Source organism: Neovison vison, chromosome 6, assembly GCF_020171115.1.
Source record: "Neovison vison isolate M4711 chromosome 6, ASM_NN_V1, whole genome shotgun sequence".
Taxonomy (NCBI): domain Eukaryota; kingdom Metazoa; phylum Chordata; class Mammalia; order Carnivora; family Mustelidae; genus Neogale; species Neogale vison.
In genome coordinates, this window is record NC_058096.1 from 184,806,414 (window position 1) to 184,832,762 (window position 26,349).

Below are 26,349 nucleotides of genomic sequence, written 5' to 3' on the forward strand. Positions count from 1 at the left end.
AGAAAGACTTGGTTCATCATTGGGTTTATTTGCATCTGCAAATGTGGTTTGCTTAGAGATCTGTAGTTTCTGTGATTCCTCTTAAATCATTGACATCATTTATAAAGTAATTTTGTGTGTCTTTTGCAAGAGGAGAGAGAGGTCATATCAGTCACTAAACCAACAGTGTAGTTTGTAGAATGTACCTCATGATGTTGAATCTCATTTTTTAAAAAGAGGCTAAATGAGTTACTAAAAAGATAAACTGAAAACTTGCCTTTGCCTTGGGAACAAATACTCTAGTTGTCTCTATTAAATATTGAATGCAGGTGTTTTAGTTAAAGGAGCCTTTAGAGATCACTTACCTCTAATCTCCTTTGCCAGTGAGGAAACTAAAGTTTAGAGAGGATTCGTAACTCATTCAAGATCACACGGAGTTAAGTTCCAAAATACAGAAAGCAAAGAGGGAGAGACTTTAATCGCCTCACCTGTGAAGTTCTATGGTCCAGCTTGTGTGTCAGGGATCACCTCCTAAAACAGGACCCTTACCAGCGATCTGGGCCATTGGAATCTATTCTCCTCAGTTCCTTGGAAAACTGAGCATATATCCACACACTTCCCGATGGCACAGCGCCCTGACTAGGCATGTAGGAGACACAAGGCAAAACATGTTCAGTGAATTTGAAAACAAAAACCAGAATTCCAGAGGTGAAACTGGGAGAGGAGACAGCACAAGGCATGCCATTTCTCTGTGCCTTCCCTCACATGGGGTTTGAGAGGTAGAAGATGCTAGCCCAGAAGGTAGGGATTGGATCCCTGTTGGGCTTTCTCCTCTAAAAGAGGGGCTGGGGAGAGTTGCCTCCATCGCACCTGTAGTGTCCTGTTCAGTGGCTTCAGATGATAGGCTGCCTCCAGAGTGGCAGTGGCGCAAAGATCCTGCTCAGAGGATATCTCCAGCGAGCCAAAGAACCTTTTCAGTCTGGACACTGAAGTCTGTTGCTGTAGAATTAAATTTATGTTGAAAATTATGAATAGAGGTATCAAAAAATTCAGTTAGCCATCTTCAAAGAAAGTCCAGTTTAAAACAATTTAGTAAACAGTTTTCCTTACTTCAAGTCAGCTAGTACATTCTTAATGAGTGAATGGGCTTGCTTTTGAGAAATGGCTGTGGGAGGGGCGCCTGGGTGGCTCACTGGGTTGAGAAATGGCTTGGGAGATCTAAAGGGCATATTTATTATGGGACATTTACTTAAAATATTTGAATGATCACAATAAAAATCTGTTATTTTAGGCACCACAGGGGAGAGGAAATAGAAGGAAGCCAGATTTTAGTCTATAGTTGAAATACTTTAAGCCCACTTCTTAAAAGTTGTTGTTTAGTAAGTTTAAAATTTGTGTTGATTTTCAAACTTTTTTAACCTGCATTTGGAGGTAATGTTGCTGTTCATGTTTCTTTTTTTTTAAGTTTTGCTGAGGAATAATTTCAGCTTCAGTTATTTTAGAAGTTGCTTTCTGAGTGTCTGCTTTCTTTGCCTGTAATAAAGCAAACTTGAATAGTAAGAAAATTTGGCACAGTTCTAGGATAGCAGTTCTCAAGCTTTTTGGTCAGGAGTTCTGTAGATCCCAAGGAGCTTTCAGTCATATTGGTTGTATCTATCTATAAATATTTTCCGTATCAGAAATGAAAACTGAGAAATGTTTAAAACACAAGATATATAAAGTTGACCCTTGAACAACAGGGAGGTTACAGGTACAGACCTCCCTGCCCAACCCCTGCAGTCACATCTGCATATAACTTTTGACTCCCTCAAAATTTAATTAACTACTGATTGCCTACTCTTATCATTTCTTTCTGATAACATAAACAGTTTATTAACAGTATCTTGTACATTACATGTATTACTGTATCCCTGTAGTAAAGTAAGCTAGAGAAAATCTTACTAAGAAAATTATAAGGGCGGGGGGGGGGCTGCCTGGGTGGCTCAGTGGGTTAAGCCTCTGCCTTTGGCTCAGTTCATGATCTCAGGTCCTGGGACCCAGCTCCGCTCTTTGCTGTCCTCCTGGTTCCGCCTCTCTCTCTCTGCCTGCTGTCTGCCTACTGTGATCTATTTCTCTCTGTCAAAAAAATAAATCTTTTAAAAAAATCATAAGGAAAAGAAAATACATTTACAGTACTGTATCAGAAAAGATCTGTGTATAAGCAGTCCTGTATAGTTCTAACTGTATTGCTTTAAGCATCAGATGTATGGACACATTTCATGAGATGTCAGAGCAGTGATGTCACTATGTCATATAATCTTTGGAAAGTGAAAAGGCAAGTAGTGTTTTAGAATTACTGTGGAAATAATTACTATGGAGAATAAATTACTGTGGAAATAGTTTTTGGCTTTTATAGGTAGACCCTCCTTGAAAGGGTCTGGAGGACCAACCCGCCCCCCGGAGTCTCTGGACCACAGTTTGAGAACCATGAAACTAAGATACTCATTGCTGCCAGGTTGTTTTATAAACTAGATGTCTTGGGGCGCCTGGGATAGCTCAGTCGCTTAAATGTCTGCCTTCAGCTCAGGTCATGATCCTGGGGTCCTGGGTTTGAGCCCACATTAGGCTCCCTGCTTAGCAGAGAGTCTGCTTTTCTCTCTTCTCCCCACTTGTGTTCTCTCCCACTGTCCCTTTCTCTCTCACACTCTCTCTCTCTCAAATAAATAAAATCTTAAAAAAAAAAAAATAGATGTCTTCCTTTCAAGACAAACTACCTGTAGCTTCTTTTACCTGTTGAATGTGTTTGAGTTCTAGAAAGGTTATATAGTGCATATACTTAGTGGTTATTTGTAAAGTAGGTGTGTTTCGGGGCTTAAGAGACATATGAATATTCAAAATGACAATTTTGAATCTAGAATAGGACATTGCTGATTCTGCTATTTGTTAATGATGGTTACATTAGTTCTGTGAGAGCCAGTTGTTCCTAACCAAGTTGTCTGGAGAGCGTTAGATAGCATAATTAACTTTAGGGTACTAACATGTGTGAAGGATTTATATTTCTAGAACCATTTCCTGGAGCACAGTTTACCAAATCTTGCCATTTGCTTCCCAGTATTTGAGGAAGGGTGGTAGACACATTTGCAGCTGGAAAAGTATCTATCTATATCTATAGATAGATGTCTATCTATATCTATCTATACTGTGTCTGTTAACTTTTAAGGGGAATTATTTTGTTGAGTATTTGCATTCTGTGTACAGGTGCTATGGTAAACTAAGTGAACTTCACCTCGTTTAATCTTGACTTCAACTGTATTAAATGAGATATGGACCCATTCCCATTTTGAGTAACTACTACTACTAGCTCTCAGTAGCGGGGCCTATATGAAGTCCAAAGGCTGTCCTAACTCCAGAGTCTGTGCTCTCCCTGTCAGCAGTGTGGAAGATGGCGGAAGGAAAGATACATGAGACAAATGGTGCTGGTTTGGGTTTTTTAAAAACAGTAGCTGAAGGCAGATTTGAGAGAAAGCTTTTAGTTTTCTGGTACAAAGTAGAGTGGTTATCCTGAGTCAAATATGTACTTTGGTAAGGAGTGACCTAGAATGAGAACTAAGACCCCTTGGGTCACTTAATGGCTAATTTTAAAAGATAAGCCAAAGGATTTGAGAAATTTCATGAAGACAAGTATTGTTTACATGAGAGAGGAAAGAACATTTTCTTTACATTTAGAAGGAAAAGAATAGCAAGAAGAGATATTGTTTGGGAAGCAGAGAGGCATTAATAATGCCATACCATGTATGATCCTAGCAAAGTTAAGTGATACTTGACTTTTAAAGTTATCCATGTGAAAATTATGATTGGCTTCAGTGAAAGTCACAAGATCATACAGGTTCTTTTCACCCTGGTGTAGCGTGGCCTGACATTGTGGCTGGAGTAGCTCTGGGAAAGGCCACGAGTACTGATCTTTGACAGCAAAGCCAGCTAGGTCTAAGTAATGTTGACATGGGCCCCAGCCAGCCAGCCAGCTGAAAGGGCACCCCGGTCGTTGGGACTAATAACGGGTACGACAAGGTCTTGTGTTTCCTGCATCAGGGAGGAATTGGGTTGGGGATGGTTTCATTTCCCCAAAGCTGAACATAGGTCTGTTAAGATAATCAGTCCTTTGAAATAGTGTTGGAGAAAGCACTTAACTAGAAACTCCCTGGGGATTTATTTTTAAACCAGATTATCTGCTGTATTTCCTCATCTTGTACTCTTCATTGGGCTAGTTGATCACGTTGGTGGTTCTTAGTACAGAAATTTTAAAAAATGTTTAAAAAAAGCCTCAGCTTACATGGGTAGCTGAAAGAGTACCACCCTGATAGTCTGGAGATTCTGCTTCTCTTTGGGGTAGTTGTTAACCCTTTTATTTTGTTTTAAAACTGAGACTCTTGCTGGCTATCTAACTTACCTTTAGAATCGTTGAGGATAAAGTGAGATGATAATTACTAAAAAATAAGTATACACAAAGGGAAAGAACCCTAAAAGTGGCCCATTACCTTTAAATCTGCTCTGTACATTTCTAGATTTTCAAAGTTTTCTATCACCTTTTGAGGTCTCATGGTCATTGATGTTGGGGCTAGAATTCTAACTTCTGTTTCTGTTCACAGCATTTCTCTTCTGGGTTATCATTGCTATTAAAAAAAAAAAAAAATACAACGGGTCAGGACCTGGTGGGTAAAATGAACAGAAAACAGGTTGTTCTTGTAGGGCCTCTTTTCTGTACTAGTCATCGAAGCCATTGTGGTTTGGACAGTGTTGTTGACCCAGTGTGTACATTGCCTTGGAAGTAAATACAGACATTGTTGTGTTCCCAGCTGGTGTGTTTTTGTTTGGGGGCATCATTAATACAAAAGTTCAGTCACTGTTGAGTAGGGTAGAATCTGACCTAGCTAGCCCAGTACATATGTATAGGATGACCTTTTGCACATAGGGACAGGAAAATGGGTCGTGTGAAGGTTCTTTTATGTTACTATGTGATACAGCATAAAAAAATGGGCTCCTGATAGGAGTGAGCAAATAGTGGAAAGGCATTCTTAGAACTGTTAAATCCTTGAAGTTGCTAGTTCTTCAACTAACACGTTGCCAAGGCAAGAAAAGGTTTGGGGAGTTGTAAACATCCAGAGAACTTGAGGAAAGTACAAGCTTAGTGAAGATGTTTTGTTAAGTTTGTAAAGTACCTTAAAAAAAAAAAAAAAAAAAAAAAAAGGATGAGTTGATTGATTCCAGAGCCTTTGGGGGTATTTTAATTGAAAAGTGAGACACCAGATGGAATTCTCTTAAGTTGGCAAAATGCACAAATGATAATTTAGGAAAAGCTGAACATAATCAGGGAAAAGATACAATTTGTTAGTGATAATTTAGGAAAAGCTGAATGTAATCAAGGAAAAGATAAAATTTGTTAGAGATTCTTCTTTGTTGCCCGAACCACAAGAAAATGGATTTGTCTTGTTGTGTGTTTGCTAGCTGAGATAGAGAAAATGCATGAGAAATGAGTGGTAAGATCTCATGTTCCCCTGAGTATATAAGCAGACAAGAAAATGGGTATATGGTGGAAACACCTCTTAAAAATAGGTTTGACTAAAATTTTTTTAAAAAAGGTTTATGTGTGTTCCCCCAAAGTGGCATGAGTATACATAACAAAAACAATTCAGAAAGATTGTTTTGTGCTTTCATTTCTATTCATTCATTCAGGTATGTTCAAACTCCGAAATTTTTCTTTCCTAGTCTAAAATAAGGTTGTCTCTACATGAAGATTTGCTTCACTTTTTATGGAAGAAACTCTTTACTGAAATATTAGCTGTGTGGGTTTTTTTTCCCCCCCAAGATTTGATTTGTCAGAAAGAGAGAGGGAGTAAGGGCACAAGCAGGGGTGGGGGGGTGGCAGCTGGAGAAGCAGACACCCCACTGAGAGGGAGCCTAGTGCTGGACTCCATCCCAGGGCCCCAGGATCATGACCTCAGTCGAAGTCAGACGCTTAACAGACTGAGCCACCCAGGCATCCCAAAATATTAGCTGTTTTATTTATTTTTTTTAAAGATTTTATTTATTTATTTGACAGACAGAGATCACAAGTAGGCAGAGAAGCAGGCAGAGAGAGAGAGGAGGAAGCAGGCTCCCTGCTGAGCAGAGAGCCCAATGTGGGGCTCGATCCCAGGACCCTGGAATCATGACCTGAGCCGAAGGCAGAGGCTTTAACCCACTGAGCCACCCAGGTGCCCCTATTAGTTGTTTTAAATACAAGTACATAGACATGTTTTCTTAATGTCTATTATTGAAAATGTCACAGCATATTTTCTTTGTAAATGTTTATTGAAATAGCAATAATAAACCTATAAAATAATTTTAAGATATTTTTCCCATTAAAAGTCTAAAAGAAGATGCAAAAAACTTTAGTGTCAACTTTACTCTCTAAAGAAGGGAAACTAGGCCCCCCTATTTATAACATTTCTCAGATAGTTTTTTTCATTTGTTTGTTGTTGTTGTTGTTGTTTGATTGGCTTTAATTCAAGGCTTAGTGGACATCTAAAGCTTAAGCTGTGTGCTTTGATCTAGTGCTTCCCACTGTATTTTGAAGGTTATTAATTGCTTATTTTAGGTTTATTAGTTGAAAAACAGGTAGTTTTGAAGAACTTAGACTGGCACCTGTATATTGAAGAATTGACCCTTTCAACATGTTGACAGTTGTGTCCATTAAATGCACTGTGTGTTGTATGACACTTAGAAGACACATTAGGCAATGTAAATCTGTGGAAGGGAATGATTTCTTACTGATCTGCAGGTGTTCCATATCATGATAAGGGTTCACTCCTTCCTGGGAATGTTCCATAGACAGTGGAAAGCATTCTTGTCAACTCCCCTGCCCTTTCTCTTCCTTGAAGGACAACCATAGGGGCCTTTCCAGAATGAGGATGGTGAGGCTAATGTGGCTACTGGCATTCTTGGCGAGTTGTCTGGTGATAACCTGGGCTTTTCAAATCCCTGGTACCCTGGGCCCGAGTCTCTCACAGACAGACACACGTGCACATACACGTCTGGACTCTTGAAAAGCAGAGAGAGTCATTTGAGGTTATCTTCGTAACAGGAGTCCAAAGAGAGTCCAGATAGATCCGAGTTAAAAATCGCAGCTGAGCTACTTAATTGTTAGCCTTAGACAAATTTATCTTGCAGCTCCTCAGTCTTATTATTTTATGAAGTGGGGACAGTCCATCCCTCCCGTAGAGGTGCTGTGCCCATCCTGTGACAGCCGTGCAAGGACCTTGCCTCAGCCATTCCAGGCAGTCCTCAGTGTCTTGTCTGGAGAGGCTGGTGCGGCCTCGCTGGAGCAGAGTGTGCCATTCTCCATGTGCATTGGGCATTCGCCTTCTTCCACGTGCAGTCACAATACAGGCCTGGGAACAAGAAGGGGACAGGTGGCAGGAGCTGCCGAAACTGTCCTGACAGGGCAGCACTTTGGGGGGCTCACACTGGTGAGCCTTCTAGTTTTCTTTACCTTCCCCTTCCAAAATAATTGGCTTTGCATTTTGAACCAGGAAGTATTGATATGCACTTAGTTCCCAAACACTGTGCACCTTTTAAAAATTGGTTAGCTGTCAGGTGCCTGCTTGACTCAGAAGAGCATGCGACTCTTGATCTTGGGGCTCTGAGTTTGAGCCCCACCTTGGATGTAGAGATTACTTAAAAATACAGTTTTTTAAAAAATTGGTTAGGTTTATTTCCTACCTCATCCCCAGTACCCTTCAGAAGTTCTATGGGACTTGTTTGGGTGGGGGTTGAAAAAGCTGCTATAGTAATTTAAGTAATAAATGCTTGTCTATTGTGGAGGGTTTTTTGTGGGAAGGGTACAAGTAATGCCTGAGGACCTAGGTTGTTATTTTAGGGCATATATGACATAAAACAGCAATATTTTTGAAACAACACAGATGCTTTTAGCAGACACTCTGTATTTCTTGCTTATTATCAGATCCCAAATAGCCTTGGGTCCTTTTCATTTATGAGGTTGTGGCCTGGTAGGCTATTGGAGAACAGCACTCAACTTCACCATTCTTCCACCGTTCATTTTCTTAGAAGCAAGTAAGAATAGTCCCATTGGTATGCACGTGTGCTGCATGTTAAGAATTACGGCTGAATTTTTCTGTACATGTAGATTTTTTCCCCTGTAGGTACTGGATCATGGTGCATGTGTTGAAGAAGAATTCTGATAGTGTATTTGTGGAAGTGTTAGGGAATGATCACCAGGGGCAGAAACACATGGGCACCTCACCTGTTGGCCATGGTATACCCAGAGCCTTGGCAGACCGGCCATGTTTGGGAATACTCCATCCTGGACAAGCATGATGTCAGGCTGGTTGAGAGCATCTTTATGGCCCGCACACTCATGTCCCCTCCCACACCCAAGACACAAGTAACTTCCTTTTTGATGGAAGCTGCACTTGTGGTGGGTGTGTAGCATATAGAGTTGTTGAATGACCTGAAAGTAGTGGGACACTGTGTGTCAGCTTTACTCCAGTTACTCCAATTAAAACATTTAAATTAGCAATTTCCTTCTCTCTCTGATCATAACTAGCTCTCTTTTCTGTTCTTAGTGCCTGTTTCTCACTGAACCTTACACCGCTTTTAATGTCCATGGTTTCTGATTCTCCTCTCTGACTTCCTCTAATTTCCCCTCATAATCCCCTTTTTATGTAGCATCTTTCTCCCGTCTCAGAAGAAAAGTGTCCCCATTCCTTTCCCAGGACTCTTCTTCGTTGTACTTGTCTCTCCTTTGCCCCATGAGTTAACCCCTCTTTGGCCTGCCTTCGGCCTTTTTCCCTCTTTCAGCATACAACATGATTTAAGTTTTCCTTTTCCTATAGAAATCTCAAACTGGCCTGTTGCTTTCGATAATGGCCAGAGCTGTCCTCTACCTCAGCACCACGATGCTCAGAGAAGGGTTCCTGTTTCCCACCTCTGTGCTAGGCCTTGTGCAGCCTGTAATCCGTCAAGTCTTTGCAGCTATTGATCCCATGTGTCCTGCTCTCCTGGAAGTCAGCATTGACATCCTCCTGACCACCAAAGCTTCAACCCTCTTGTCTGGTCTCATTTTACTTGGTCTTTCTCTGCTATGTTTGTTTAGTCTTTATTCATCCAGTAGATAATTTTATTGAGTACCTGCCACTGTGCTGAATGACATGGTGACAAGAATGATGAAGATGTGATCTTGCCACTGAGGAGAATACAGTTGATTAACAATTCAGTACAGCGTTACAAATGACAGAACTTTGTAGGGTGTTCTAGACTGAGACAGCCTCCTCTAACTCATACTGGGTGGGCCTGTTGATTAGGACAGTGGTTACCTTTGATTCTGTCTCTGTGGAAGGTTCTTTTAGATAGGTGTCCAGGGGCCCCCTCTGTGTTTGCGTGTCAGAGTTCTCTGGAGTAAAGTGGACATACTGGCTTAACTGAAATTTCCCTTAAGGTGTAGTTTTTCATAAAGTTTTTCTGCTTTTTTAACAGTACTAATTTTGGTCAGGTTACTCATTTTGACACCTGAGCGGTGTTTAGCGTATGGCATTTTATTTTAACATATAAATTGTTCCGTAATCCCTTTAGACAGTGGATCTGTTTGTGTCTCCAGTGAGTGCTTGTGAAATGCTTGGTAGTGGTGCTTATCTTCCTTGTAAGTATTAATACATTTGAACTTGTGCTTTGGCAGAGTAGCCTGTGTTAGAATGGCTGCTTCTGCCTTTCTCAGAACCTGGGAAAATAGAAGGTAACCTTTTACATAGGGGCTGTGAGTGTTCGGGGACTGTGGGCTTAGAATAAGTACACTCCTCCCTTTCCTTAGGGTACCTCCCATCTGTGTTTGAATCTCTTGGTCCAGGCTGAGGGGTACCTGTGACTGGATTTTACGTGTGCCACCCCATGAGCAAGGCCCGTGTTGCTGGAGGCCTGTAGGAAACTTGATCTGAGATTGGTTGCGCCTTTGTTGGTCTGTTTTCAGGCAAAGCCACACGGGCACGAAACAAGCACTGAAAGCAGAGCAAACCCAGTGCCTTCCATGCTCAGGCTCACCTTGGGGAACTCATGGGAGTGAGCTATTTGTCTCCTCCTCTGCCTGCTTTCCTCCTCCTCCACACCACACCCGCGCTCAGGAGCCCAAGGAACGCAGCGGTTAACTTAGGGTTTCATCATGTCATGAATCTAGCAGCTCTTAAGTTTTGTTTTTCTAAATTTGGTTTGTTCCCTCCCCCACCCCACCCCCACAGTGTTCATCCACTGGCCTACCCACTGATGAGCCAGACCTAGGGTGTCGGGTTATTTTTCCTGGCCCGGTTCTTCATCCTGGAGAGGGATGAGAGGGAGCTCTAGGGTCTGAAGGTGATGGTTACATTCGGCAGCCAGTTGTTCACCTCATTAATGGCCCATCTGGGTATTTGTTTCCTGCCTTGTTTTTGGAGACTTTATTCTATTATAAATGGTGGTCTAGATGGGAATATCTTTGAAAGTGAATATTGTATATAAGCATAGGCTTGTGTAGTCTTTATTCAATGAATATTGTAAATAAGCATAGGCTCTTCTTTCTCCCTTTCCCATTTGGGTCTGAATGCTTTTGCATTGTACACAGTGTTTGGCAGCACTTAGAATTTGTAAACAATAGTGTTAAGAGCCAGTGTCAGTTGGAGATTGGCGGGGACAGAATGGTTGATGGCACAATGAATGTATCACTTGTCTGAGGTTTTTTATAGTGACTCTCAGTCTTTCACCCCCTTGGGAGCTAGTATGAACCACAGTTACCTTTTATTGCTCTATATGTGTTGTCCATGCCAATCACAGAGCTGCAGGGGAGCCGAGCAAGTTGGAATAATTAGATTGAGAAGTGAATGTCACACTTCTAATTTCATTCTCCTTTCAAGGGATTACCAGTGTCCATTTAATAAAATGAGATTAACCCTCTGCAGCAGGAGTATTTGAAAGCTGTCAGTCAGTATAATCTTGACAGCTCAAAAGAAGTAGTGTTCTCAGCGCTCTCAGAAACACTGTCATGTTTTATGGGCTGAAAGACTTGTGAGCACATGTGTGTGTGTCATTAAAGGTAGATATATATACACGGGAGGTGGATTTGAAGGAGGAAACGTTTCATGAGCTTAATCTGTACTGCACAGGCACAATAGTGTAGAAGTAACAAGTAGTTTAGTTTTGAGTTGCCAGATACCAGTAATAAAATACCGAAGAAACTATAAATCCAAAATTTAAAAAAAAAGAGAGAGAAATAATTTATAAAGCCAAGAGTGATGTGTCTTTTCTTGAATGTTCTAGAAAACCTCGGATCAATTCTCAGCTGGTGGCACAACAAGTGGCACAACAGTACGCCACCCCACCACCGCCTAAAAAGGAGAAGAAGGAGAAAGTGGAAAAGCAAGACAAAGAGAAACCTGAGAAAGATAAGGAAATCAGTCCTAGTGTCACCAAGAAAAATACCAACAAGAAAACAAAGTAAGTTCCCATTCTTAGCTAACTCAGCACACTATAAATGATTTTGCAGGTGAATCTAAGCTGTGTTTTAAATGCCTTTTGTTATGTCCCCACCTTAGACCAAAGTCTGATATTCTGAAAGATCCTCCTAGCGAAGCAAACAGTATACAGTCTGCAAATGCTACAACAAAGACCAGTGAAACGAATCACACCTCAAGGTATTTGAAACTAGAATGAAATACAGCACCGATGCTCTGATTTACTTGGTCCTAGTCAAGAACCCATGGGTGGTTTTGTTCCTTTGGGTTTGCAGGCTAAGAACGGTGTGGCGGGGGGAGCATGAGCTAGGTATGGGCTGTTAACTTTGAAGACACACGTATGTGTGTATTTGGGCCATTTCTGTATCACTGTGGCCACAACAGGAGAAAGATAAACTGATGATAATTTGCATTGGTCCAAAGCTTTGTTCAGTATTGGTTTCTGTTGCCAAAGGAGTAAGCTTTGGTATGTGTGGCTACAGTTTAGATTTGTTGCCACAGTGTCACGAAGTCTCGTGTGTACTGATGAAGTTGCTTTGAATCCATAGCTTATTTAATTGGCTGTTCCCTGGGGTGTTGCTTTCAGGCCCCGGCTGAAAAACGTGGACAGGAGCACCGCACAGCAGTTGGCAGTGACTGTGGGCAACGTCACCGTCATTATCACAGACTTTAAGGAAAAGACTCGCTCCTCCTCGACATCCTCATCCACAGTGACCTCCAGTGCAGGGTCAGAACAGCAGAACCAGAGCAGCTCGGGGTCGGAGAGCACAGACAAGGGCTCCTCCCGTTCCTCCACGCCAAAGGGCGACATGTCAGCAGTAAATGATGAATCCTTCTGAAATTGCACATGGAATTGTGAAAACTATGAATCAGGGTATGAAATTCAAATCCTCCACCTGCCCATGCTGCTTGCACCCCCTGGAGAATCTTCTGTGGACATCGGCCTCTTAGTGAAGCTGCCGGGATAATTTCTGCTTGCCATGGGCATCTGGCCACCAAGGAATTTCGCACCCTGACGATTACTCTTGACACTTTTATGTATTCCATTGTTTTATATGATTTTCCTAACAATCATTTATAATTGGATGTGCTCCTGAATCTACTTTTTATAAAAAAAAAAAAAAATCTGCTGTGCACAATTTTCCATGTACATTACAACTGGTTTTTTGTTTTAGTTTTGTTGGGGGGGGTATTGGGAGGGGGAGGGAACTTTTATTTATTGTGTTCACAGACTCCATCCTTTCAGCATATCCTTTTAAGTTTAGTTCTTTCTTCCAGTTATACTATGTACTATCAGTTTTGATATAACTATATATATATAAATATAAAATTATATATAAAGGGTTATTTGAAACCAATCCATGGCAACGCTGGTGCTTGATACACTGTGAAGTGAATACAACATTGAACAGTTACAGATCTGGGACAGTCCCTTCTATGAAAGTGCTGAAATTAAATTAAAATCAGTCTTACATGAAGTATGTTCCAACCTACGTGGGAACTTGACTCTCTCATCTGTCTAAAGAGTACTGGACGATAGAAAAATATATATTTTTTAAACAATGTGATCTCAAATTTAAAGACTGCTCCAGATAGCCTGCATTTGCAATGGAATAACTGACAAATCACAAATGGTTTAGTTGGGAGGGCTTTGATCGTTCGAAAGTAACTAAACTAGCTCCAGAATGCCAAGTATTCGTGTAAGTTCCGGTTACATGTTAACATTGCTGTTCTTACCATAAGCACTCATAAAAATATGGTATTCTGTCACTCGAATTCCATCCATTTTCCAGACCTCTACTCATGACTGAGGTAAATATAAATCGTCTCTTAGTTTTAGGATTAAAACCATTTAAACTGTGTTTTTGGTCCATACCAGAAACAACTCCGTATCTCCACTTTGCATGTGACATTGCAGTCGTGGTTTTTGTAATTGAAATTGGTTTGCGTTGTGTCCCCTCCTTTTCCTTTCCCTACCAATTTAGTTACAAGAATTCTTTCTCTTTCTTAAAATCTACTCTTGTTTGTTTTACTGAACAGAGGTTATCAACTGCACATCCAGTCCCGACATGGAGCTTTTCAGTATTTGGAGACATTTCTCAATTCCCTGCTGTGGGAAGGAACTCAAGTGGTGAATGGTGTAAGCACTAGCAGCCAGAATTGCAGGGAGAGCTCATCCTTCCTGCGAGCCTGTGATCTTTCTCTCTCTCATCATAAAGATAGCTTGAGCGAACTCTTTCAAGGTTTCTTTTACTCGTGTTTTGTTTTTTTTTTACTATCTTGCAAAAACAAACATAAAACAAAGGCCACTAATAACAATTCCACCCCTTCCTTAATTTTCATATGTTTTGTTTTGCTTTGTTTGCATTTAGGGTCTCTCTTCCGTTTAACTCTTAACATTCATATCCACACAGTTCATAGGCTTCAGAGTCATTTCAAGCATGGGAACTTGGTGTTACCTTCCTTTACTTGATCGTACCGAAGGACTCACGGGAGGGCAGCCGATTTGTGATGAATGAAGCGCCACGTTTTGGTGTGGAAAACCTGGTTTGCTTAAGAACAGAAGTACCTGTCTATGGAGGCAACGAGTAAAACAAAAAGAAACAATTAACAGCTTGATTTGAGTAGCCAACAGGAAAGGTTCCTTTCACATTTACATTAAAACTATTCTATAGTCACCAATGTACCATAATTCAAATTCTGTTCTCAAAGGTATAGACGATAAAGCAGTGCCATTTGTTGCTGTGGTCCTATTCTCAAATGCATGGACAATTGTTCCCCTCTTTTTAAAATAATGCTTGTATCTGGGATGCAAGCTATACTATCTTTTTAAATACATTTTTAAAGTATTTATTATTGAACCAAAGGAAATCCGATGCTTTCTGTAAGCATCAGAATATATAATACATAGTGATTTGACTATGAATTTTAAATCCACATTTTAATATTAGTGGGATATTGCAAAGACATTCCTTCTAAAGTTTTAATATTCCTTTTATTAAGGGTCTCAGGGAGGGTAAATTAGTCAGCCATATTTATTTTCCAGAGATGTAAGGAATTGCTACGTTTTTTAATTAATTTTTTACAAAAAAATTTAAATGCCACCAAACTCATGTGGGTTGCACTGCTTTTTGAACCAATAAGTGTTGGTATGCACTTTGTTCAGAAACACTGTGTACTTTTTCAAAATTAGTTTCATGTAAAGTGATTGGACCCCTAGATTAGTGGAAAAAGCTGATTAACCAGCTACTCATAGGCTGCTAATTAATTCATTGCCAATGTCTTGGTTTTTTAGTTTTGCCTCCGTGATAAATCAATACATGAAAGAATGGGGCGGGGTGAAGGAAGGGAGGATTGCGTTAGAACAGGTGAGATGAAATTGGCATTTGGATAGACCTGCAGCTAACAGTGGGACTTCTCTCAACAGATGTTACAGTGCCGGGCCTCTAGCTGCCATCGCGTCGTCTGTTGAGGTAGTGAGGCGGTAGGTACCTTAAAACTTCTAATTTCTGAAATTGATGACATCCCTCAGGCATGTAATTCTGGAAATGGAATTCCTGTAACTTTCTTGCATTTGCAGTTTGCCCTACAATTAGTAGGCAGCTGGTAAAAACACTAGTGTAGATTATAAAGATATATATTAAAAGAGGACCAGAAATACTTGGTATTCAGTGGCACAGTAAGCAGGTTATAAAAACGAAACAAAACAAAAAAGCACAGTGTTACGCTTGCAAGTTTCCATTTGTTTTAATACCACAGGATCTTTCACATGCGTGCGCGCGCACACACAGAGCTTACCTGACTCGCTCTGCTCGAGTCATGCAGTTTTTTAAAAACGGTAAAGACATCTGGACACCCACAAGATACTTTAATCAAAACCTTTCAGTTTTAATCTGGATCTTTTAAAAACATTGGCAGAAGCTTCTGTGAGTTTAGTTCCACTAAAATGTTCCACCTGCCTTATCAAGACCATTCTCAGTCTACTTTTTTAAGCTACCGTATCTTAAATTATTGAAAATTTATTAATTGCTGAATATATAATAACCTTTGCTTGTATGTAACCGAAAATGGTTTAAGAGCCAACATTTAGAGTATGACAATGGAGCTGAACAGTTTTTAATGCGCAAGCAGTTCTGTTCTTGTGTATGACTTGTAACCTTAATTTACTGTGTAAAGATGGTTACATTATTTCCTTAGCTTTGTTTGTTGGAGACAAATAGAGAATGCTTGTTAAGTATGTCAAAACATAATCTTATCTTGTGAATTTTTGTTAATGTATTATACGAGCTATATTTTTCATTTGCCCAGAAAGACAGCTTGTATAACGCTTTCGGAAGTTTCTGCTCTGTAACGTCTTTAGAGCTGACAGTCTGTTAGGTTTGTTTTTTTCTTCATGCTAAAGTGTCAGTTGGTGGTTTTGTGAACTGGTCAGAAATTCACAGGTCTTAAATGTTTTGGGAAAATTTATATTGGACACTGCTCTTTGTCTAGCAAATAAAAGATGTTAATATATTCCTGTTACTGGCATGTGCACGACTATGTTATTAGAAGCCACTTTATCATTTTCCTGCTTTAAATAGAAATGTCTATTTATGAATTCTGCTTGTAGTTTTTTCACAAATAAAATAGTAAAATTTACGTGGATATCTTTACTTTCTTGTGTATAGATTTTAGCCCTTAGGAAAATGGTTCCTTTTTGTACTTGAATCTTTAGCTTGTGGCATAGTTCCAGGGGGAGCAGGAGGCTAAGGACGACTCTGGTTGTTTATCAGAAGCGCGAGTGGATTTGTATGTCTCGGGACGTGTCTCTAAGCTGCAGCAGCAAGCATAATTGAGCGAAAGAATGTCCAGATGGGGGAAGAAAAGCAGCTAATGTGTGTAAGCTTATCCTTTGAGATCGGTTGCGGTGATTTAAAGAAGATGATGGCTGACGTCAGTTAAGCGGATGACTGAAAACCCTCTGAAGAAAACCTGTTTCTGGCCAAGTGCAGTTAGGTACGCGGTGACGTACCTCGGATGTCAGCGAAATGCAGCATCGGGCTTAAAAGCCACACAAACAGAGCTAGCAGGACTGCCAAGAGGCCACGGCAGCCGCTGTACCCTTCCAAAGAGTATGGGAACCACTCAAAACACTTCAAGATCCGCCCCCGATTACTCTTCTTTGTCCTAGTTTGCACCCGAACTAGTGCTGAAAGGAAGACTGTGTAAAGTGGTGCAGGGTGCTGAATTGGAAAATGGGCCAGTCCTGGTAAGAGGAAAAAGCAAACTATGGTCTCCCTGTCCTCCTTTTCCAGTAACCAGTCCTAACCCAGGTCTGACTTCTCAGAAGTCTCAGAAGGGATCTGGAAGGGTGGGAAGGCAAGGGTCATATTAGGTCTGTTTCCGAGGGGCCAGTGTGGGTACAGACCGGCGATGGGCTGTACCTCTCACCCCTCAGCTTTCTTTGGTACCTAAGGAGTCCTGTATGAGGGTCCCCGCTGCTGGGGCACTGGCTCCACCCTTTTGGGGACAATGGAAGCTGCCCCTCACCCCAGATAGAGGCATACAGCAAGAGGTTGGCCCTTTGAGTGAAAGTGCAAGGATGTCTCTTAGGGAAAGAGTGTGGATCCTTTCTAGTCACGACAGAAGGGGAGGCAAAGACTCATTCCCGCTTGCCCTCAGCTAAACCCCAGGGTTGACACATGTCTAGACCCCACCCACTGAGGAACACCATGGCTAGACTGACACCAGCGTGGCGAGACACTGGCTGAATTGGTCTTGGTTAAGGCTAGGATGACCTCTGAAGCAGGAAGGTGCCCAGGCTTCTGCTCTGCCTTCAGAGTCCTGTGACGTGGCACCCAGCCAGCCTCTGCCTGGGGCAGCAAAGAGATGAGGGGTATCCGAGAGGCCCTTGGTCTGTCTCTTCCCTGACCTCCCAGCAGTTCTGAAGAGTTACTCTGGACCCTTAAAGTCACAGCAAGGAGAGATTCAGAACCGTCCTTGTATTGGAATTAAAAATTTGATCAAGGTCCCATCAAAGAAGTCAAGAGTCTAACCTGGCAGCCCCTCAGGGTGTTAAGGAAGGTTCAGTTCTCCCTGGCAGTCCTGGCTCTGTTACAGGCAAGAGAAACGTACCGCTGAAAACTGCAGCGAAGGCTCTGGTTTTTCTGGAAAAGGTCATGGGGACATGTCTAGAAAGATGAAGGAGGGGTTCAGGTCAGGACAGACCCTCGGGTGAAAGTGGCTAACCCAGGTGTCCTGTTCTGCCTGGTAACCCTGACTTCTCTCCAGGTATTCAGCACAAAGCTGCTGCTGGGGGCTGGCTCGGGGGGCATCTGGCGACTAGGTGCTTCTCTGGTGCCGATTACACAGCTAAAGGGGAGGAGTGTGTGCATTCGGACCGCAACTGGCCCACTCCTGCAGGTGCTTTTGACCTAGCCCCCTGGCATACACGTGGCAGCCCCAGCTCCGGTCTCCCCGTCTCCAGCCTGTGCCTGCCAGCATGCATCAGTCACAGTACTCTCTCTTTTTCAGCTGAATTAGACTCTGAAACCTCAGCACAGCTCTGCAGGCTCCATGAGCCCATGTTCCAGTGTGGTAAAATTTCATTTGCCATTCCTGCCCTGGACCAATCCCACCCAAAGCATTGGAGAACCCTGCAAGGCTGATTTTAAGCAACTCTTCAATTGTGGGGCACTCCCTGCAGCCATTGGAATTCCAAACGGAAGGCTGGCTGAGTGGCTTGGAGGAGTGAGGAAAGAAAACTAAGTATCCAACACCAATTCTTCAAAAGGCTGTTTTCCTGTTCAGAATGGGAGCGGAGGAGAAGGCCAGGGCTAAGCACTGTGGCTCTAAATGCCAGACCCATAGGCCTGCTGGCAGTGACGGGTGTCACCATGTAGGCCAAGCTGGACCGCTCAGGCTGTCACACCGGTTCTGCCAACCCCAGAGACTCTCAAGTAACAGGGCAAACCACCAAACGGATGTGATTCCTGGAAGCAGCAAGATGCACCCTTGGAGTCAGAGCTGTAGAAGAGTCCCACTTCTACCTGACCTTGGTTACCTTGGGCAAGTGAGTCTCCTTAGGTTCATTTCCCTCATGTCTGGAACAAACCCTCCTCCTCTGCCCTGTTCTCTGCTCCCAGGGGCAGTGGGCCAGTGCCCCCGTGGTGGTCTCTATCATGGTTTTAATACTGGTAGGGAGCAACCTTTTCAGAACATTCACTCGGACACTTCACTGCTGTCAACGCTGGGAATGAATGAGAGGTTTGGTCCGTTTTATATCCTTTTTTCCTTTTTATATGATATACATACTTCTATAAATATATATATCTTTACCCCTGGCCCAGAACAGTTGGTTGCAAGCCACATGCAAATCGAGCTGCTTAATGTTTCCGTATCTACAAACCGTGTTACAATGAATACATCTTCTCGTTAAAAGTTTGATTTTTTTTAAAATGATGTTCACCGCGCTGTTGTGATTAAAAAAAAGTTTCCACTCAGCGGGAGAATTTGGGACCCCCAGGGTGCCTGGCATCACTCCGTGGGAGGGGCTCAGTACGCGCTGGCTGTGGGTTGCACACATGTACCGTCCCTGCTCCCACATACGTGCGTACCTATGTCTACGTGCACATGCGTACTGATGGGGAAGGCTTTTTCACTCACGTGTAAATGTCACAAGCTCCGGGCATAGAGAAGTTTGAGCTACAGACCACTAGATCAGCCACAAATACACTCATGGAGAGTGAATTGTAGATGAGAACCAGTTTTTCAGCCTGAGTAATTCAGCCATCACAGCAGCCCCAGAAGCAGGAGAGCTCCGCGTGCGGGAGCAAGGCGGATATATAAATTGTATTCATTGCCTCTTCACATTTAAAGGAATTTGTACCCGTTTGGAGAAGTCTCCAGAAAGAGCTATCTCATTGGCTGGAATTAGAACAGTCTGCCAGAGTGGAAAATGTGTGAATGCGAGGCACTCCCAAGAGGCAAGACCCTCTGATAAATTATACTGTAACTTTCCAGCGACGCCTGCGTGCAGGGAGCATCCTGACAATGCCGACGGACGCAGCCAACAAATAGGCTAATAAGAGGGAGAATTGCAAGCACCTCCATTCATCTGGGAGCAATCAGTGGCCGCTGGTGGCCAGATGGGCCAGCTCACCTATGGGCCAGCAAGAGGTGGGGACCACTCCAGTGGCTGCCGAGCAGAGGCGGGGCGCCCACAACTAGCTGGGCTCTTCTATGGAAACCCGTAAATCCCTAGTGGGAACTTGGGCCTCAGTGGCACTGAGTGAACTGGGAATGGCAGGCATGTGGCAGTTCCTGGGAACGACAGTTGCCTGGGACCCTTTCTCATGTTCCCAGCTCTGGGACAATTCCTCATCTCATTCTGACTCTAAATCCATTCCACTCTACGTGGAGGGGCATTGCCTTTGTGAAACTTATTTAAGCAGCAAGAACAGCACCCTTTCTTGGTATTGACTTTAGTGCCTTACTAGCTCCCTTAATCCTCTCAGAAACACTATGGAGTCGAGTCAGGGTGGGCGAATGACAGCCCTGGGCCAAATCCTTGCCCACTGCCTCTTTCTGTACAGTCCGTGAGCTAAGGATGGATTTTACATGTTTTAAGTGGTTGAAAAAAAATTTAAAGAATAGTATTTGTGATGTGAAAATTATATGAAATTCAAATTTCAGTGTCTATAAATAAAGTTTTATTGGGATGTAGCCACGCCCGTTCATTCTTGTGTTGTCTGTGGCCGCTTTCCTGCTACCGAGGCAGAGTGGAGTTGTTGCAGGGGAGCCCGTGTGGCCCTCAGATCCTACAATATTTATTATCTGGCCCCTTAGAGGAAAAAATGTCCTGCTCCCTGGAATACATTCCCATCTGTCACATTCTATGAGGTGAGCACTGACATAGCCCTCAATCTAGAAGGGTTACTGGCAGCGTCTGGGCAGGATAAATGGTTGTGGAATGAAGGCATCACTGCCTGCCTGTTTTACAAATGAGGAAACTTGGAGCGCAGAGATTTTAAGGAACTTGCCCAAGGCCACCCAGATAGTAAGTGGAGGAATTGAGATTTGAATCAAAGCCGTCTAATCCAGAGTCCTGGCTTTTCGTGTTGAAGAGGCTGAATGGGCAGCTTCCTCCAAAGTATGTTCCTTGAACACAAGTTAGGCCAGATGTCTAGCTGTGGCCAAATAAATTTGGTTGAAATCCTGTTTAATATAGAAGCCCTCTTGCAGTTCCACTGTGATCGTTAGCATATCAAAAGCTCTGAGAAGTCCTGCAGGAAAGAAACCCATTTCAGTTTCTTTAATATGGTGTTTTTAAAACTTATTCCACCAACTAATATAAGTCTGGGGGAGCATTTGTGAAAAGACTTGTAGATAAGACTTACTGGGTACATACAGATGGGCCTGTGGCCATGAGGAGACTATTGAGCCTCTTTAACCTGTTTTATTTTTTCTCTGTAGGATGGTAACTGGCACATGAAGATTTAGTGAGCTGCTAAGTCCCTGGGTCCTGGTAAGATATGTACAAAATGTCAGTTTCCTGCTCCACAGGGTAATTGGGATGTCCTGCACACTTGCAATTTCCTACCTTTGAGGCCACATGTGGAACCACAGTAGCCTTCCAAAGGGATAGCTCGTGTCACCTTCAGGTGCCTACTAGTTATGAGGATCCGACCACTCACGGCTGGAAAACAGAACCCCTGGTGCAGGAGAGGGAAGGTCTGGTATCCTAACTGCGGACAGGAGAGAACCATCACCCCATCCCGGGTGTGTGCATGCCAGCAGCCTGGTCCCAGCTGGCCAGCCCTTGCTCTCTGCCTCCTGGGTTTCCCCTCCATTCCTTCCTGGGGACATCTAACAGTGAGCCCCCGGCTGTCAGTTGCAATCTGCTCTCATCTTAGTCACACTCCCGCTTAAGTGAGTTCTTCTTGATTCCCTGGATGCCAGAAGCCTTTCTTCCTGACAGCAGGTGAGGCATTGGCCGTCTTTTGACGTGACCATCCACTTCAGTGCCTGCCAAAGTCCCCGCCACCCGTGGTCCAGACATCTGAAGAGTTTGCTTAATAGAGTCCACGAGGCGGAGGAGGGGATTTGGGGGGTGGGGGGCTGGGATGCTGCTGTGCTTGGGGTCCCAGCCACCCTTCCCTACCCAGTGCTACAGGGCCCAGCCAGAGCGGGCAGGGGGTGGACTGGGGGCTAGGGAAGGGGAAGGGGCTGGGGAGGCTAGGAGCTGTGGGACCACACACAGAAGAATGAAACCCAAGACCTACGTGACCTTGTACTCTCCTTTCTGCCCCCTGTCATGTCCATTGCAAAAAGGGAGGGGCCCTGCAGCCTAGTTGGGCAGGGGCAGGAGGAGGAGTGGAGGTCTGTCTGGCAGAGCAGTTCCTGGGCCCTGCAGTGGGCAGATACAGCCAGAGACCCTCTCCCATGCACTGGTGAGAACCTCTGATACCCTCCCTCCCTTCCCAGAGTCCTCCCCACACGGAAGATTCTGGCTTTGCCTTCCCAACTCTCTTGGAGAACAGGCTCTCCAGTAGCAAGACCAGGGGTACAGAAGGGGTGAGCATCCCAAGAGGCAGCAGGCCCTGTAGGGGGAGCCTAGATGGGGGCCAGCCCGCTGCCTCTTGCCTCCAAGGATTTAACTTTTTTTTTTTTTCCCCAGGTTTTATTTATTTATTTGAGAGAGATGGAGAGTGAGAGAATAAGAGGGAGGAGGGGCAGAGGGAGAAGCAGACTCCCTGCAGAGCAGGGAGCCCAATGTGGGACTCAATCCCAGGACTCTTGGATCAGGACCTGAATCGAACACAACACGTAACCAACTGAGCCACCCAGGAGTCCCAGGGCTTAACCTTTTATTTCCCTGGTTTTGTATGCCTCTGCTTGGTTGTTTTCTCTTAGTTCATCGGATGTCAGCACATTTCCCTTTATTCTGCCCACTCTAAGTCTTTGTCTGCAAGGAGTCCACCCTGGAAATGAGAGTCCGACCAACCTCCCATTAGGCAACCATCACAGACGGTACAAGAACACGACAGTCCTTACGCCTTGACAGCCCTTGTCCAGTGTTGCCAAGTGCACAATCAGACTGAAATCAGTCTGATTAGAAGGGCCATATTTGGATATTAAAATTAGGACAGGGCGCCTGGGTGACTCAGTTGGTTGGGTGACTACCTTCTGCTTGAGTCGTCGTCCCGGAGTCCTGGAATCGAGCCCCACATAAGAGTTCCCAGCTCCATGGGGAGTCTGCGCGCTCTGTCTCTCTCTCTCAAATAAATAAAATCTTTGAATAAAAACAAGGACATCTTCCAGTTAATGCAGTAGAGACTCTTAATGTCCTCTCATGATGGGAGGGAGGCAAACATGCTTTAGTTTTGCCTGATTGCTCAGGCTTCCGGCTTAGAACTTCAGGGTGACAGCTGAAACTCCGTTAGTCACCATGGATCATGATCCCATCTTAAGGATGGGAGCTACATAGTAAGGATTAAAAGATCTGAAAGATAGAGCCTGGGTCCTAGATGGCTCTGTCGTCCTAGGGTGCCCTGCCTAGTTACTGACCCCTTACCAGTGAGATGTAAACTTCTCTTTTATTTATACCCCTATGTATTAGTTAGGGCTCCCCAGAGAAAAAGAACCAGCAGGAGAAAATATATATATATATATATATATATATATATATATATATATATATATATATATATATATATATCTCCACCGCAGGCCAAGAAGCATCCAGACAATTTTGGCATGACTCTCACTTCCTATATATGACTTTCTCCCTGAAGAACAAAGGATGCATTTTCGGCAGAAATGTGGTGGTGACATGAGTTAATGGGCTGCTGTTGGGCAGCTTCAAACTGCAGAGATCCCCACTGGAATCAGGCAGCTCAGGCTGTGTTCTGCGGCTGTAACAAATCACCTCCAATCTGCACAGCTCACAAAAGCAAAGGTTGGTTTCTCACCCAGGCTACAAGTGGAGAAACAGCTCCACTTCCTGTCCTCTTTACTCTGGAACCCAGGCTCACTCTGGGATATTACTGTCTGTCTTGAGGCAGAAGGGATAGCAAAACATGCCTGGCCCCTTCCAGTCTCTGCTTAGAGGTGACACACGTCACTTCCGCTCACATTTTATTAGCCAAAGCCTCATACACCACACGGGATAGGGAAGTATAGTCATCCCCCAGGCTGGGTGCCACGGGGCGGGGCAGCAAATATTTTGAGCATTAACTACTCTACCACACCATTTTGCTGGACTTTAGAAATATAAACAGAAATTGACCAAGAATGAGAAAGAACCAATTCCAACTTCACTTCCTCCATTCCAATCCATTCACCCTCCGGTATCCAAGGAGAGATTCTGAGCGGAAAAAGACAGGTTTCCCCTTCTGGCTGACTTGTTAACAATGAGAGCAAAGTGAAGCCAGGTGGAGGCATGTGGAACTCCAGGAGAGCCAGGCTGAAGATTAATACCTCCCTATATTCCCAGTCACCTTTTAGCTTTTAGTCTGATTCCTCTAGAATGAAAACCTGGGAAATGTTCCTGGGAATTCTGTGGTCTGAGGTTTGGGGTTGGGGAAGAGATGAAATTTCAGTTACATATTTAATTGCTTCTGCTCTGGAAGGTCTTGTGTGAGTCTGGTCCATCCCTGGCGCCCTTGATGCCGAGTCTGCTGTGCGATCCCAGGGCAGGACTCCTAAGAAGCATATATGCTCCATACTCTATCCTTAGCTCATTTCTTGTTGCCCTCAGTCCTGGTCTTTATATCAGGATACTTTAACATAGAGTGGATGCTCCCTAAATACACCCTACTCCATGTGCCCATATTCTAAAAAATCTCCTGGATCAACAGGTCATATTAAGTGTCCCCCAAATCCTTATGCTGAAGCCCTAACTCCTCATGTGACCTCTTTGGAGAGAGGGCCTTTAAAGACATAGGTAAATTTTAAGTGAAATCATAAGAGTGGGGTTCCTTAAGGAGACTGGTATCCTAGAGATAGAGACCCCACAGACCTGTCTATCTCACCACACACAGAAAAGGCCATGTGAGGACGTAAGAGGGCAGCTGTCTACAAGTCAAGGAGTGAGGTCTCACCAGAGCGCATCCTGACTGGTGTCTTGATCTTCAACTTCCAGAACTGTGAAAAAAATAAGTATCTGTTCTTTAAGCCACCCTTAAAGTGGTATTTTGTTATGCAGTCCTAGCTACCTAATACATTAAGAGTAACAGCATTCCCACTTCCAGTCCCATTTCCCTTCTCTTCCATTTCGCCTTCTTCAGAGGAAGAACTACCATTTCTTTGGTAGTTCTTTCTGTATGTCATAAGAATCATGCCCAGTGGGCTCCTTCCTGCGTTTTCCATCTTACCCATTACCTCTTAACTTCTGCTATGGGAGGTGAGATTTTTGGCTCTCTTTCCTTCTTCCCATTTTCACTTTACAAATCTAGACTTCTCCCTGACCTCTACCCTACTCTCTGTATTATTATGTCATATTTGATTAGATCAGTATCAGTATATTATTTTGACTATAAAAGTGTACAAAACAAGTATAGTTTTATGGTAAAACTATGATTAGTTTGTCTTTCCTTTCTTTTGGTTTGTTTTCCTGGAGTGATTATTTTTGTTTGTTTGCTCATATCTCTATGCATTTATCACCAATTCAAAAACAAACACACCCTGGCTTAGTCAGGGTCCTGGTCAGACAGAGTTTGTCACTGACACGCCATGGGCTTTCAATCCATGGGCTATCCATGAAAGGTCTGTCGGGAGAAGCATGGACAAGGATGGAGAGACACCCCGAGACTTTAGCAACAGTGGGAAACCATTACCAGTGCCAGGCCTGAAAGGCAAAAGGGGGACATAGGGTTACTGGAGCCCAGTAGATTTGGAGCTGTGGAGAAGGGGCCGCTTTGCAGGATTTGTGGTCAGGGAGGGATAGATGATTTAGCTGCTGCCAAGATGGTAGCATCAAGCAGGCATGGACGTCCTGTGCTTCATCCCCTCTCATCTCCTGCCAGTGTTACTCATTAGCCAACCCACTAGGAAGCCAAGGGTGAGGAAGCCCAGAGTTGCAATCCACAGGGATAGCCTCCTGGAAGCTGCTGGTCAGAAGCGGGGGTGGAGGGGGGTGGAAGCAGAGGGGAGGGTGAAACTAAAAGCTAACTGACACTCTAACTCACCTGTCCTCTCATTTTTTGCCAACAGATTCATTGGCTTCAGGTGTCCTAGTTGTAGCTTCTTGGAGATGTTTCTCCTAGAGTCTCCTGACCTGTCTCCATCCAGGTTCTCATGGTGGGACCTCCCTTGACCATCATCCTGGCATATCCTGCTTCCTCTTCTCCACTGTATCTCCTGTTTCCTGCCATCCTGGTCTTCCTCTTTCTTGCTTTACTCCCTCATTTTAGTGGAGCTCATCCTCCAGTAGTGTCCTGAGAAAGGATGTGTGTGTGAGAGCTTTTTTCTTTGAGACCTTGCAAGACCAGCAATGCCTTTACTCTTCCTTCATACCTACCTACTACAATCCAATCTTGGAAGTCATTTATCTTCCTCACATCTGGTGATGAGAAGCCTAAAGCCCTCTGGTTCCCAATCCTGTGTGTGAACCACTTTTTTTTTTTTTTTTTTTTCCTCTCTGGGCATTTAAAGAAGCTTACCTGGGGGTGCCTGGCTGGTTCACTCAGTTAAGCATGTAACTCTTGGTCTCGGGGATGTGAGTTTGAGCTCCACATTGGGTGCAGAGATTACTTAAAAATAAAATTGTAGGGGTGCCTGGGTGGCCGAATTGGTTTAAATGTTCAACTTGATTTTAGCTCAGGGTCGTGGGATTGAGCCCCATGTCGGGCTCAGTGGGGAGTCTGCTTGGTATTCTCTCCCT

At 43.6% G+C, this 26,349-nt stretch overlaps 1 protein-coding gene across 1 annotated transcript in view; it reads left to right on the forward strand.

The window, feature by feature from the left end:
- Positions 1-16,124, forward strand: part of LOC122909268 (RING1 and YY1 binding protein) — an 82,169-nt gene extending 66,045 nt beyond the window's left edge. Inside the window, exons 3-5 of the mRNA XM_044253155.1 lie at positions 11,293-11,469; positions 11,568-11,666; positions 12,073-16,124. Of these exons, the coding sequence (XP_044109090.1) occupies positions 11,293-11,469; positions 11,568-11,666; positions 12,073-12,325 (529 nt within the window). The 3' untranslated portion in view covers positions 12,326-16,124. The remainder of the gene's footprint in view (positions 1-11,292; positions 11,470-11,567; positions 11,667-12,072) is intronic.
- The last annotated feature ends 10,225 nt before the right edge of the window (positions 16,125-26,349 follow it).